The 15,011-nt window shown below is 31.1% G+C and overlaps 3 protein-coding genes across 3 annotated transcripts; all 3 read right to left on the reverse strand.

Annotated features, from left to right (window-relative positions):
- Positions 1-956: 956 nt before the first annotated feature.
- LOC107957640 (probable serine/threonine-protein kinase At1g54610) lies at positions 957-4,659 on the reverse strand. The gene is made up of 7 exons (XM_016893188.2): positions 3,688-4,659; positions 3,309-3,593; positions 2,898-3,215; positions 2,544-2,771; positions 2,323-2,423; positions 1,737-2,088; positions 957-1,481 (listed from the first exon to the last, which is right to left on the reverse strand). Exons 1-7 carry the CDS (start codon positions 4,105-4,107, stop codon positions 1,347-1,349), a joined length of 1,839 nt encoding a protein of 612 aa, XP_016748677.1. The 5' UTR covers positions 4,108-4,659; the 3' UTR covers positions 957-1,346.
- Positions 4,660-9,000: 4,341 nt separating this feature from the next.
- Positions 9,001-9,834, reverse strand: LOC107961242 (ethylene-responsive transcription factor ERF020). The gene has a single exon (XM_016897432.2). The coding sequence runs from the start codon at positions 9,636-9,638 to the stop codon at positions 9,195-9,197; it is 444 nt and encodes a 147-aa protein (XP_016752921.1). The 5' UTR covers positions 9,639-9,834; the 3' UTR covers positions 9,001-9,194.
- A 1,077-nt stretch (positions 9,835-10,911) lies between these two features.
- Positions 10,912-13,703, reverse strand: LOC107957639 (uncharacterized). The gene is made up of 3 exons (XM_016893187.2): positions 13,152-13,703; positions 11,369-11,629; positions 10,912-11,273 (listed from the first exon to the last, which is right to left on the reverse strand). Exons 1-3 carry the CDS (start codon positions 13,563-13,565, stop codon positions 11,085-11,087), a joined length of 864 nt encoding a protein of 287 aa, XP_016748676.1. The 5' UTR covers positions 13,566-13,703; the 3' UTR covers positions 10,912-11,084.
- Positions 13,704-15,011: the final 1,308 nt, after the last annotated feature.

A 15,011-nucleotide genomic window follows, 5' to 3' on the forward strand; every position in this document is an offset into this window, starting at 1 on the left:
TAAAATATAAGGAAAATTAACATTAACATTAAAATTTAATAATCAATAAAAAATAAAAAAAACTCATAAACTATTTGAAAACAAACTTATTAAGAACTCGAAATAGCCTAATTTTATTAAAATTATACAAAATAAAAGGTAAAATTGATATAAAATTCACATTCAAGTGGAACCTAATATTATCCATGAAAAATGTGGTATTGGGATTAACCTTATATTATCAAATATTAGGCATTATTAGTAACATCATGCTGTCCACTTAATGTAATGTTTTTGAGCTAAACATGGTTTAATCCAAGAGTCAAGTGAATCAACTTGTTCAAATTAAATTTTCGCTTTGTCGACAGTGGTGCTAGCTTTCGTACTGGTTGCTAGTCACAATTTCTCCAACTATTCTTTTATAGTTTTATTTTATTTTTAAATTTAATCTACATTTCCATGGTTTTATTTTGTCCACAGTTTCATGATCCAATTATGTGATTCAATTATGTGTACATTTTTAGTGGTTTTTGTTTTGTTCACTATGTTCTCTTTGAAAGTAAAGGTCGTTTTATTTTACTTTTAATTTTTAGTATGTTGTGATGTATATGTGATGTTTGTCAATATAAGGATGCTGTTGAGTCTATTAGGAACTATTATCGGAAGGCTTTATCATGATAGATTATAGTGATGGTGATAGATTCGAGATGAGGAGGAGAAGGATAAACCATCTAAGACTTAACTTTTTGTGCATCAGTGATGCTAATTTAAGCAATTTGATTAAGTTGATGCATCTCTAGTTTATTTCTGAATTATTCAAATGCTGTATTTACTATCAATTTGTCCTCCTTTTTTTTTCTTTTTTTAAGATTACTTTGTTGACATAATATTTGTGTATTAGTTTGTAATAGATTTATTTATTATATGAACTATATATTTGTAGTATTGTTATTCATAGTTCCTATTAATAATTAGTGTTTTGTTAAAGAAAATAAAATAAAATAAAATAAAATGTTACATTCCTACCGATTATGTTGTGTATCATTCTCCAAGTGCCCTCTTACTTTGAGATTCAACTACTATACAAAGCGCATTCCTCCCATCTCATGCATTTGAAATAGCAATGCATGTAATCAAAACCAATTACAAATCAACCCTATCAATATTTCACCAAAGTCTCATGACCCCAATTCAATATAACATTTCAGTCTCGGTCTCGATCTCGTTGTGTTGTGACTTGATAAGGTTATGAGGATTGCAACTTGGCATATCGAAATCGGAGAACCTGTCGGAACAAGCTTCTTACAAGGAAGCCTGCTCATGCAGTCGATTTTATACATTGCTGCGACTTAAGTTTACTGCTGTCCTCACTTCTCGATACGTGCTTTTCGTACAGCCTGCTGGATTTGTCTCTCGTGCTCTTTAAGTATATCGTCAATGTTTCCCCCAGGAGGCATCAGTGGTCCTGAGCAGTGGATCCTGTTTTTCTTTGCTGTATAAACCTGCAGTAGTTGAACCAAATATGAAATATCATAAATGATGCAGTTACTTGCAGATACTAAAGACATGATAGTAATCTCAGAGTTGACTAGGACCATTTCTACCCCAAACTCGACATTCGACATTGAATGCACACACTTGAGTCCAAGTAACATAAGTATGTAGGATGACTAGACCTAAAAACGATACGGTGATGATGATGATGATGATGAGAAAAGTTAGTAATGAGAAGTAGTTAGAAACATTTGGTTGCTTACCAAGGCTTGATCTTTGTTTGATGCTCTATCATATTTCGTATAGCAAGTGTTAGCTACCTGAGGCTTCATTGTATTCTGTTTTCTTAACTCGCTGATGTTTCTCGTACCACCTGTCTTGTTCCATGAATCTACTGCACTAGGATGGATCATTGAAGAGGAACTAGATATACCATTTTGTAAGTTGACCTTGCAAGGATCAAGGACCGAGGCACTAGGATGATCATATTTATGAGTGGCGCCTGGTTTTGATTGTCCCTTAGCAATGAATTCCGGTGAACGTGCTTCCTTAAGATCTCGTGAACCTCTACTAACCGATTCAGCTCCTCGACCCTTCATAGCCTCTGCTCTTTTCCTGAAGTTGCATCAGAGAATAAAGGTTTAAAGATGGATTAAAAAATTTCTCGGTATCTCAAAAAAAAAAAAAAAAAAGGAATGGAATTATTCATGTTGTTTCATTCTTTGGCCTCCATCAGTATAGGATATACGCATCACAATGAAAAATTAATTGACATGATTTTCTTGAATTTTTTTAGTATAGCATGTGTTTGTGTATGCATAGGTTAAAGAAAGGCTGAAAACGACGAACCTTCTTGCTTCCTCATTACGTTGTTTGGCATCTTGTTCCTTGCTTGGAGGATACTTCGGCAACTCTGATGGTGTGCAAGGGAAGGGCTCGGTTGTGAAGAACTGAAAATTCACACAGAGGTCAAAATACAAATCAAACTACCAAATCATATTTCAAGATGTGCAAAAATGAATACTGAACAACAACAAAAAAAAAATACATATAGATGTATGTCCAAATACCTCACTTCTAAGTGCTGAAGTAGCAGATCGTCGAACTTCTGGTTCGATCGCAAGGAGTTTATCAATAAGAGACAAGGCAGACTGAGGCAGATTTCTGAAAGTGTCAGCAATCAATCGTTTGTAAGGTTGTTGAGGTTTGAAACTAGTTGCATGTGGAAGTTTTGTTTTCTGCCAATACTCCTCGGAGGGTGAACCACAGAGTTTAAAGATCTTATGCATTTGCTCCACCTGGAAGTAATCACAAATGGAAAAAACTTAGAAACAATTCTAAGTATCAGTATCCGACACTCGTACCCGAGCCCTGGAAACAATTTGAGGAAACAGGTCACATTCTACACAGAAAAGAGAGAGCACCTCTGTTCTTCCGGGCATAATAGGCTTCCCGACAAATAATTCAGCAAGGATGCAACCCGCACTCCACAAATCAATAGCAACTCCGTATTGAGTGGCCCCAAGCAAAAGCTCGGGTGCCCTGTACCAAAGAGTTACGACACGGCTTGTTAGTGGCTGCTTTTGGTCAGCTTTAAAAACTGTAGCCAAACCAAAATCTGCAATTTTAAGAACTCCATTGTTGTCAATCAAAAGATTCGAGCCCTTGATGTCTCGGTGCAGAACACCACGGCTATGGCAGTGTTCAAGGCCAAGAAACAGCTGTTGCATGTAACATTTTATCTACAACAGAATTGCATATGCCTCTTATAAGAGCTACAGCAGATATAGCATGAGCAAGGTATTTTATTGCCAAATAGAGAAACATGTACGTACCTGTTGTTCCTTGAACTTGATGCCGGGATTTCCTGCAAGCCCTGCAAGGTCATGGTCCATGTACTCGAAAACGAGATACAAGCTGCACGACATCCTTGAAGTGACTATACACTCGAGCTTCATAACATTTGGATGGTCGAGCTTCCGCAGAATGATGATTTCCCTAGCCATGAAACGGACACTCTCGGGTTCCACATTAACAAACCGAACTTTCTTCATAGCAACTATTTTGCCCGTTTCAAGGTCACGAGCCCTATATACGCTGCTATAAGTTCCTTGTCCAATCTGCGTATACAAATTACCATGTCAGTATTGGGGGAAAAACATTGCTGAAGTGAGAGAAAGTAAAAGAAAAGCAATGATGAGAAGTAATAATTACTTTCTCTAACTTCTCAAAAGATTCGATCCGTCGAGGCACCCATCCCCTAACAGCTTCACCGGCAACTGAAGCTAACCAGGAAGGCCAACCAGCAGCAACAAGTTCGGCGTCAGCCCGAGCAGGAGAGTTAGCTATATCCACTGAAAGACGAACTTTGGATGGTCGACGAATGGAGCCATCATTGCCACCTCGAGCACCTAAAAGGTCCTCTTTCTTTGTTGGTGTAGGAGCGACCAATTGCACTGATTCCTTCTTGCTGCTGTTGTTCACATCTTTCTCTTTCTCATTATCGTTTATACTCTCATCTTTGGCACCTTTGGAGCAAATGCAGCCCATAATCACTCCAAAACAATCCCTTGTTTTTGAACAGCTCTGCCTCGAATATGTTTGTATAAACGATAAAACCCCGCTTCTTACCATGCATTAAACGACAGGGGAACCCTGAATAAATCTAGGGATTCCCATGTCCGCCATTGTTGCCGTATTCAAACCTCACAATGATATCATTTCTCAACTATTTTTAGTCCACACCAACCATTTAAAACCGGTTATTGAGAATCAAAATCTTCCTTCTTTTATATGAAACAACCCAAATTGTGAATGTATATCAACAGTCAAACAAATCAAAATCTGAATAAATTGGAGAAAAATCTGAGTAAATTGGAGAATAATGATAAGAGTGAATAAACGAAGAAACCAAAAACGATGGGCGATGTAGAAGAAACTAAAAATCCAAACAAAAATTCCCTGAAATCAATACAGAAGAAAATATTCTTATGAAAAAATAATTAATGATTCCTTATGTTTATCAATTAAAAAAAAAACAGAAAATGAAAAGACAGAGTGGACATTATTCAAAAAAAAAAAAATACAGACGAAGAAGTGGACACGGAAACGAAATGGCAGGCATTTCATGAGATTAAGTCCTAAAATTGCGATAAACCAAAGATTTTTAAGGATATGACAGATACTAGAGTTCTTCTATCTTCTGTTTTCATCCTTAAATTAAATTTGTACGGTGAAGCCAAAGTTGGCTACAATTTTTAATGTGATAATCTCATTTTTTTTAAGGGAATGATAATATCAATCATATTTACTTATATTTATATTTTATCAATAATTTTTAAATTCATCAATAGTGAAATCTATTAGACCACCAATTTAATTAACAATTAAAAATTAAAAAATCAAATTAATTAATTTCTATGAATTCTTGATTCAAAGCCTCTTTTTAGGGCCAGTTCTTGATCCAACAGGATGGTTCAATTTAGTTCAATCAACATTGATATTTATTATAAAGTTGGTGTCACGAGTTAATCAAATATCAACTCAATTAAAAATAAACGAAAATACTCTCGCTTAAAAAATATATATTATATTAATTTAAGAGTGCTTTTATCATATATAGTAAAATAGAAAAATATACTAAATTTATACCTCTTTTAACCTTTTACCTTTATTCTTCACGCTTGAACTAAAATCTTATTTATTATTTCTTATAAATTGGTTTATTGCATCATTTTAAATTTTGTCATTATCTAATTTAAATTTAAAGTTAAATTTATTACGATATTAATGTCACAAATATTCAAATATGGCTTCGCTTAATTTGAAATATAAAACTTAAATTTTATTTTTTTCCAGATAATTAGTAATTAATAAATTATGTGGCACCCATTGTATTGGTAAAAAAATATTTTTAAAATAGATATATTTATAATATTATTTTTAAAATTTAAAAAAATAACATTGTTTTGAAGTAAAAATAAAAAGTTTTTCTTTCAAACTCTAGGATTGTATTTTTAAATAATTATTTTAAAGATTTGGAATAAACTGTTTAAAGCATAAATATCATTGTAATAATATTTGTTGTTTGTTAAAAAGTATATTTTAGTTTGTTTCCAACTGAGTTGGTTTCTAGTTAACTTCTACACCTATTAGAACCTTTTTTTATAAATTGAAAATTTAAGTATTAAATTTAAATTATAAAACATATTTGATAAATATAATTAGACAGTTTAATAAATATAATTTTAAAATTTTATTATAAAGATAAAATATTTAAAGGATAATGTTAAAAGAAATCAAATAAAAATAATCAAAAAATCCTACATTAAATAATAAATAACTACTTAGTTAAAAGCTTTATATATAATACTAGATATATTTTTATTAAACATGATTTATAAAGAAGGACTATTATGAAATTTAATTTGAAATTAATGTCAACTGAAATCTTGAATCAAAATTATTTATCAGTCCTTCATATATATTTTTAATGAAAAATTTATTGTAATTTAGATTTAGATATATTTAAATTTTCAATTTTTATCGAGGTAATTTCAATTTTAGTTTATTAAATATGTATTATTATGATTTTGTATGATAATGTGGAAATAATTAAGTTTGAAATTAATATTAAAAAAAATGAACCTCATCTTTTTGACTAAATAAAGTTTGATTCAGAGTGCTTACCATTTAAACTATTTTCAATTCCATATATATAAAAAAAAAGTCTTCAACTCTGAACGGTTGAGAAAATTCGAGACGTGCAGTGCAGTATTGGGAAGAGGTGGGTCCCTGGTATAAGAGAAACAAGAGGATGACACGTGGGTTTTCAGTTATGGAGATCGACATCCACAGTCTCTAATGAATACGATTGCCGCCAAATTCAACGCATAATAAACCGTATTTTATTTATTTTTCAGAAAACATTTTCAATTTTTGATCCACTCAATTAGAAAAAGTCAACCCAATTTATGTTTTTTTTTTAAAATGATTCCAACCCAATCATTATTGAAGAAAGTTTTTAGATTAATCGATAGAAAAAGCAGATAAATATTAGTTAACATATACTTTTATAAAAAAATATTATTTAATTTTGGTTGTCGATTATTTATGTAGGAAGGAAAATTAAATATAAAATATTAAAATTTGACAACTTAAAAATTACTATTAACTCTAACTCATACTCAAATTCAATTTGAGCTTTATGTATCATCATAAATTAATTCTATATATATATTATATTTGAGTATGTTCTTAATCAAACCATTAATTTAATTATGAAATTATAAAAATATTATTATTTTTAATTATAATTAATATTTTTATAATGATATTTTTATATCATCTTTAAATAATAAATTATAAATGTATACAATAATATTAAAATATAAATTTATTTATTAATAATGAAATTTTAAATTGAAATGTTGTTTCACCTGGGTGATAAAATCTAATATAATTCATATAAAGCCATGTAATTATGGAAATAGTGTAATTGTTGTGTGAAAAAGGAAATAATGTAATAATGGGAAAGTATGTCGGCCATAGGGAAAGCCAAAGTTGTTAAGTTTGGTCAATTTAATTTTCAGTCAAAACTAGCATAGAGTCAACCGATGAATTGGATTTTGATATCCAAAGGTTTCACATTTTAGCTTGGGTCGTACAATATGATCACTTGACCACTCACCCACCTCACCTCACTTCACGTGCACCTATCAATATTTCCTTCTCAATTAAAATATCTAGATAAGTAAAGTTTTTTATTTGAAATTTAAAAAAAACAATTTAACGTAATTAATTTATAAAAATAAAATAAAAAATAAATGGGACTTTAGTTAAAATTAAAATGGCGAAGTTAAGTTTAAATTCTGTCAGATAGATGTATTTTTCAATATAAAAAATTAATATTAAGTTTAAAATAATATTTACTGTTTTATTTTTTTATACAATTGAGTTAAGATCCAGTTATAAGATTTACATAATAAGAATAATTATAATTTATACATAATAAATTTATGGTAAAAATTAGGGTAATCTATAAAAATAGTCATTTTTTTTTGCCTCAGGTTACATTTTAGTCACTTATGTTTGAAATATTACGTTTTAGTCACTTATATTATTATTTTGTTACAAAGTGATCACTCTACCGTTAAGTTCCGTTATCTCTCTAACGGTAATCCTACGTGGCAGTCTAACTAGATTTTAGGTGCCAACTTGGATTTCTAAATAAAATGAAAATAGATTTTTAATTAAAAAAATTTAATTAATTAAAATTTTTAAATCTAAACCTTAACTAAAAAGAACTGTTCATCTCCCCTTTTTTATTTTTCTTCCATCTCTTCTTTTTTTCAATGCTTTTTTGGTTTTCTATTTTTCTCTTAAAAACCAAGAAAATGAAAAGAAAGAAAAAACTTATTTGGAATAGAAAGGAGTTTAGAAGAGAAAAAAAATTTACTTGATCTTTCCTTTCATTTCTCTGTCGAAAGAAAAATAAAAATAAAAGAGAGAATATTTGGTTGGGTGAGTATTGGGTTTGTGTAAAGCTTCATCGAAACCACCATTGATGAAGAGACAGAAATTGTGCTAAAGTGAACAGCTTCTCTCTTTCTCTCTCTCTTTTTTCTCTTTTTTTTTTTGTTGTTTGATGAACAAAAAACCCAAATTTTAATTTAGGATTTTCACTAAACAATAAAAAATTCAATCTTTTGTTTTTCAGTATTGAATAAAAAAGATAAAGGAATGCAAAGAGGAAATACCTAAACCTTCCATTGAATCCATCTTTATGAAGCAGTGATTTCAACTATTTTGATCTTAATAATAGTTTTTCCAATCAAATGAAAAAAAAATCATTGAAAAAAAAAGAAGAAAAGGAAGAAAAGTAGAAAAGATGAGATGAACAGTTTTTTTAGTTAAGGTTTAGGTTTAAAAATTTTAATTAATTAAATTTTTTTAATTAAAAATCTATTTTCATCATATTTAGAAATTCAAGTTGGCAACTAAAATCTAGTTGGACTGCCACGTAGGATTAACGTTAGAGAGATAACGAAACCTAACGGTAGAGTGATCACTTCGTAACAAAATAATAACATAAGTGACTAAAACGTAACATTTCAAACATAAGTGATTAAAATGTAAACTGAAGCAAACAAAAGTGACTATTTTTATAGATTACCCTAAAAATTATAATTATAAAAACTTTAGAAAAATTATGTATAAATTATAATTATTAGTTAAATTTATAGTTTCTAAATATAATGTGAGTAAAAGAAAATTATTATAAATACTGTTAATTACTATGTCAAATATAATTTGAATAGAAATATTATTTTTTTGAAAAATAAATAAAATTTATTTTCAGTTAGAATCGACTTTGATAAGATAAGTATTATTGTATGTATCGTTTTTGTTCTAATATTGATACGTATTGTTGTATTTTAATATACTATATCAATATATTATACATTCATATAGGCGAAACTCGAAATTCTTCTTCGATTAGAATTAAAAATCGAATTAAATTATATATGTTTATAATAATAAAAATATAATTTTATTAATACTAATTTAAATTTTTATAAACTATTCCATTCACCCACTGTACATATATATATATATATACTATTGCCTAAACTATATTAATCGGATACGATCCATCGACAACAAAAAAACACATAGCATGAGCGGTCCTATGCTAAGCTAAATCCATAAACTGACGTCGTCTAAAGATAATCTTCAATGGATATGCCCAAAGTCTCCGTTTCTCTTCCTTCGCTTCTTTCCCAGGAGCCACCACCACAACTACTGCCATCGTTTGTATTTGCCTTGATTTCATCGTTCATGGGGCTGTCCACCATAATCATCTGCGCGTCCACTGCCATGCCAGCATCCGACGCCGCTTTCTGTACGGACTTGGGCGACATGTTTGAGTTAACATGTGGAGGTAACATGGAAGGGAAGTTGAGAGCCGTCAAGGAAGATGGGCGGCGTAGACAATAGAAAGCAATGTCATGGGCGACGGCGGCGGCTTCCGGGGTTGAATACGAGCCTAACCAAAGACGTCCTTCGGTGCCTGGAACTCTGATTTCCGACACCCATTTCCCCCACCTCCGGCGACGCACTCCCTTGTATTTCCTTTGATCTGCGCTGCTGCCGTCGGCACTCATTATTTCAAAAGAACAAAAATGGTTAATGGAGGTGGAAAAAATTTGAGCAACGGGGAGGGAAAGAAGAGGTTATATAGGTTGAAGAAAGGTACAAAGTCAACCGAAATTAATTAATTAATAAAACTAGAAGATGAGATTGAAGAAGTCAAAAGTCAAAAGGGCGCAGACAAAGTGGACGGTGCCTGCCTTTGCCTTACAGAGTTTATGACAATCTACTAGAAACAAGTTTTTGATTTATCACAGTAGTCGCATTCACGAATAAAAAATAAAAAAATAAAAAACAATTTTATTTCAAAATAATTACATAATAAATCATTTTATTATCCAATTCAAAATAAAAATGTTTAATTTATTTATTTTTCTATATAAACATTTAATAATTATATTGAAAAATATATATTGGAAATAAATACTATTGAAACATCAGAGAGTAATTTATAAAATTGAGAATGAATGAAATATGTAATGGAAATACATAATGTATACTGTATAGTGCTCAATCACCCCTCTTCCAAATTGGTGAAGCACTGTAACAATCTGTTATGGCAAAAAGGTCCCATCTCCAATTTCACAATGTGCTTAATCCCATTAAAGTACAATCTTTGATCCCATAATGGCCCAACTTCTGCTACTCCATTGCCCTTCCAATCTCCAATCATACATTTTACACTTACGGATATTTATCTAAATCCATTTAATTTCATTTAATGAAACCGATGGAATACATAATCATTTCCACCTTTTAACATTCATCTAAATAAATATTTATTCGTGATTTGAGAAAAACATAGAAATAAAATTTGTTCAGAATAATTTTTGTTAATATCAATTATAGATAGTCATTAGGTTTCATTATTTTCTCAATATTCATTTGCTTATAATTCTTTTACACACTAAAATATTGCTAAGAATGAATAGAACTTTAGAAAAAACGTTTACACACCAAAGTTTTTGTTAATATTTAAGGCATCGCTAATATCTCATAAATTTATTTTTTTATCTTCATGCACCAACACAATATGCAGTTAAGCACTACCTAAAAATTGTTGGTTTAATGAAATTGGCAGCGAATAAAATATTAAAAAAAAGCGACATAATTACACACTTTAAAACTTTCGTTAATCATAATCTAAGTATTTTGGTACTATATTATTCGACTGTGAGTATTAAACATCGAGTATTGATCAGGTTTTTCTAAAAAAAGATTCATGTAATATAGAATGTCGTGTACAGATACGTGCTTTTCATGTATATGGAAGAAGATCCTCAGAAGTACGTCAAAAGTCAGGAGCGACATAGATTTATTGTACACGTTGATTAGGGATTATCAAATAATGAATGCTAGATAAATATACATATATCCACAGGATTCAAGAGTTTTAACTTGTAAAAAAGTATTTCAGAATAAAAAAAGACAAGTTACCCCATGTGAATGAAATCGTAAATCTAATTGAAGGCGTTGGAAGCAGCATATATGAAGTCCAAGAAGCCTGTTCCCTTTAAAAGACCTTTACCTGTCAAAAGCTCAAAATCCAGCAACAGCAGGAAACCGATGATAGCTGCCTTCCCATTTATAAGTTCATTCTTTCCTGTGAAACCAAACCCCTCCGAGTCCTCATCGATTACCATTCTCACCTAAAGAACAATATATGCAAAGATTATCAAACAAGTCAATTTCTTGGTTCTAAGAGTCTCGATTATTATGCTTCATAAATGACAGCAGTTGTTACCTCGTCCACATTGACATCACTAGCGGTTATCCCCGGTTGAGCTTTTCCACTAAAGACAATCTCCGCAGCTGCATCGGATTTTACACCACCTTGCATGCTGATATAAATATTTTCGCCATCTGTTTTAACAGGGTAAACATATAGTGCCCTCAAAGCAGGTGTAAGGGCTCGCAACACTGGGTTTTTTGGATACCATTCCTTGATGACTCCAGTCCGAAGATCAAACGTGCTATCAGTTGTTGGACAAACTATACAACCATCCTGTAAAACCAAAAAAAGAAAAAGTACAATCAGACATTTTACTTAGAGTCCTTAGCAGGTAAAAAGTACCGGATGGGTATCTACAGCAGCTAAACTCTGCTCATGAAATGAAAACAACTAAAGAAACACCAGGCTAGTTCACACAGATCAATAGCCAAAGGAGTTTGATTATTGGATAATTACTTGCATGCCAAGACAGACCTTGGAAGTACAAGAATATAGGTTAAGGATTTCAGGGCTTGAGAACTCGCAAGTCCATAAAAAAAAAAGTCTATGAGTTGATACCAGTGCAGGTATTTATCAAATGACAAATGGCATTGGTAAGACCAAACCAGGGCCAGTGCCTCGCATAGTCATGAAATCCTCAGTAGTTTGAAGACTCGAACCAATTACCACCTCTACAAAGTGAAGATGATTATCACCATCAAATTGCTTCGTTATGTAGGGAAGATGGAAAAATGAGATCTAGAGAAGACATGCAGGAGGATGAGAGACAATAGAAAAAGGTTATATTTTTCTATTTGTTCTTAGAAACAGTATAAACAAAAAGGCTTAGCTTCTTTATCATCATATAACTTCTCAAGTTGTCTCAATTTTCCACTTGCTGATGTCTCTTAACTTGATTGGTCATAACGAATGTCAACAACATGAAAATATGGCGAACTACATACAAAAGCGGTGCATTCTTCCCCCCACTTCACAGCCTTAGCAAGCAAAAGAGAAGTAACTTCACTTCCTATAGACAACTTTACCTATAATCAGTGATTACCAAAGCAAATGGACTTTGGATTGGCTTTTCCCACCATGCCAATAATGCAAATATTCTTTCAATATGAAAGATTTGTCTGAGTTTGTTGTAAACTTCTTTCAACCATAAGGATTTGGACAGGAGAGAAGACAAATGCACATTGCATCCCAGACCAGAGCATGAAACTAATGACACAGAATTCTCTCAAAGATCATTTTTCACTAACTGTATACATAAAAGCTTTGGGTTATTTATTTCGGTATCGAATTAAGTTTGGACTGCAGATTTCGGTCCATCATCTTGAAACCTGACTAGGGAGTGGCTGTTTTGAAGGTGCTTACTATCCCTTTACTGTATGAACTCATAGGCAATTAATGACAACCTGCATGGAGAATGGAGTAATATCTCTTTCCCGCATGAATTCATCTGGAGCTTTTTTCTTTCGGTTTGCACACATTTGCAGATCCATCCAACCGAATTCAGAGTTTAGTTAATAATTCCAGTGTTTGCATATAAAAACTATAAGATTATACTATCCCATTGTACTAAAAGGAAAGAGAAAAATCTTTCCTATAAGCTTAAATTCTGTGATACTTTTTCCTATCTCCTTAAAACCAGTTGCAGTATGGTGTTCCAATCCCTTTAATTTCAACCCAATGTTTTTTTTAGTACTTGAATTCTATATAACTTAACCCAAAACTTGAATTTTGCAAAATTTGGAAGCATTTGAATTTTGAAGGTTACACAAGTAATGAGGCGAGAAAAAAAAAAGACCTGGGTAAGCTTGGCGTTGAGCAAGCCCTCGGTGTAAGCGCCTTCAGCGGGCGAACGATTCTCGATTGCGAAAACCTCATCCTTATACCAAAGCAACAGTATGGTCTCCCCGTCTTGTATGATCACACGCCGTTCTCCTTTCGGAAGCGCCGCAAGCGGCACCACCGGCACCCAATTATCACCAGCGCCGCCGCCCGACGCCGCTGATTCTTCGCTCACAGAAGACATTTCCGTCGCTTTGCAAGTGATCCTACTGCTGCTGCTGCTGCTGCATTGTTTAGTGGGGAAGTTGAAGGTAGTAGAAAGAGGGGCGTTGAGGTGGAGGGTAATGGGGGATGGCGACGGGGGAGACCGGCGACGGCGGAGGATGGGAGTGGGCGTGAAATTGTAGTGGTGGTGGAAAGCGGTGGCCATTGGAAGAGGAGTGAATAAGAGAAGAGGGAGAGAGTGCACAGGGGGAAGGCAACGGATTGCATTGCATGGCCACAGAATTTGAGTGGATAAACTTTCCAAGGAATACACCAAACTATGGTTTGTGTATGTCTTTATGTCCACCACAACTTTTATTTTCTCACCTTTTTCTTTTTAATTATTTATTATGATCCACGATTTTTTTTTAACATTCCTATTAATTTTTATTACTTTATATATACATCAAGCTTTTTTCAATAATTTATCTTAATTTGCATGAGTGTTATTTTTAATGCAAAATAAATAAGTTCAAGTAATTAATTGACTTAGTTTAGGTTCTTATCTTTAACTAATTGAGCTTCACTTCTAAAATTCGAGGGATAAAAGTTAAATTGTTATAATTTATTTGAGTAAGGTTATTTTCTTAATAAAATGTTTAAATTCAAGCTAAAATTCACAATCAAATTATTTTTTAATTAATAATTAAAATAAAATATTTTAGTTAAAATAATTATATTTATAAATTTTTAATATCTATGATCAGTATGAATGTAGATATTAAACTCCTTTAAATACATTACTTAAAAATAAAAAACATAAAAAAAAAATTGAACATCAAATAGAAATCCTAAATTGCCCACATGAATTTGTGAACGAACTCCTCTGAACCATCTTTTAAAATGAAAATAATAAATAATAAATTGTTATAAAATTTTAAAAAAATAAAGTGATTTATTAATAAAATAAACAAAGAAAAGCATATATTATTATTCATCAATGAGATATTGTAAGATATTTTTTGAAAGTCTATTTGTAAACATATTAAGTATAAATAATATAAAATTTTATGGACATTATAATGTTAAAGTATATAAATTTATTATATTAATGGATATTTTCCTTATAATAAAAACTTCTATAATATTCTCCATTCAATGTCCATTATTAAATAATGTGTCTCGTTAAAAATTTATTAAAATAAAAACATTCCAAAAAAAAATTAGCGAAAGAAAAATGGTACACATGTACTCGTTAAAACCTTACTAGAGAGACCCAACAAAATAAAATTTTAATTAAGGGAAAAATAATACAAAAGCACTTGTGGGATAAAAAATGTTTTTGAGATAAAAGCATTGTAATATGGTACTTATAGACCAACTAAGATATGGTGTTTTTGAGTTAAAATATTTTTTTATCATTTTTTTAAAGATGATACATTATAATTCTTCATATCTAGTGATTTTATAATCATTGAGGTACTTAATTGAGATATTTTATTCATATTGAATCTTTAAGGTCTTTTCAGTATATCTTAATTTATATACGAAAATTTCATATATTAAGTGCTTTATCTGTAAGTCAGGATAAAATTTTATTTTTCTAAGGTTTTTTTATATCTCAAATCATTTCTTTAAATAATTTTCTACTTTGTAATTTTTTTAGAAAAGT

Source organism: Gossypium hirsutum, chromosome A05 (assembly GCF_007990345.1).
Source record: "Gossypium hirsutum isolate 1008001.06 chromosome A05, Gossypium_hirsutum_v2.1, whole genome shotgun sequence".
Classification (NCBI taxonomy): Eukaryota; Viridiplantae; Streptophyta; class Magnoliopsida; order Malvales; family Malvaceae; genus Gossypium; species Gossypium hirsutum.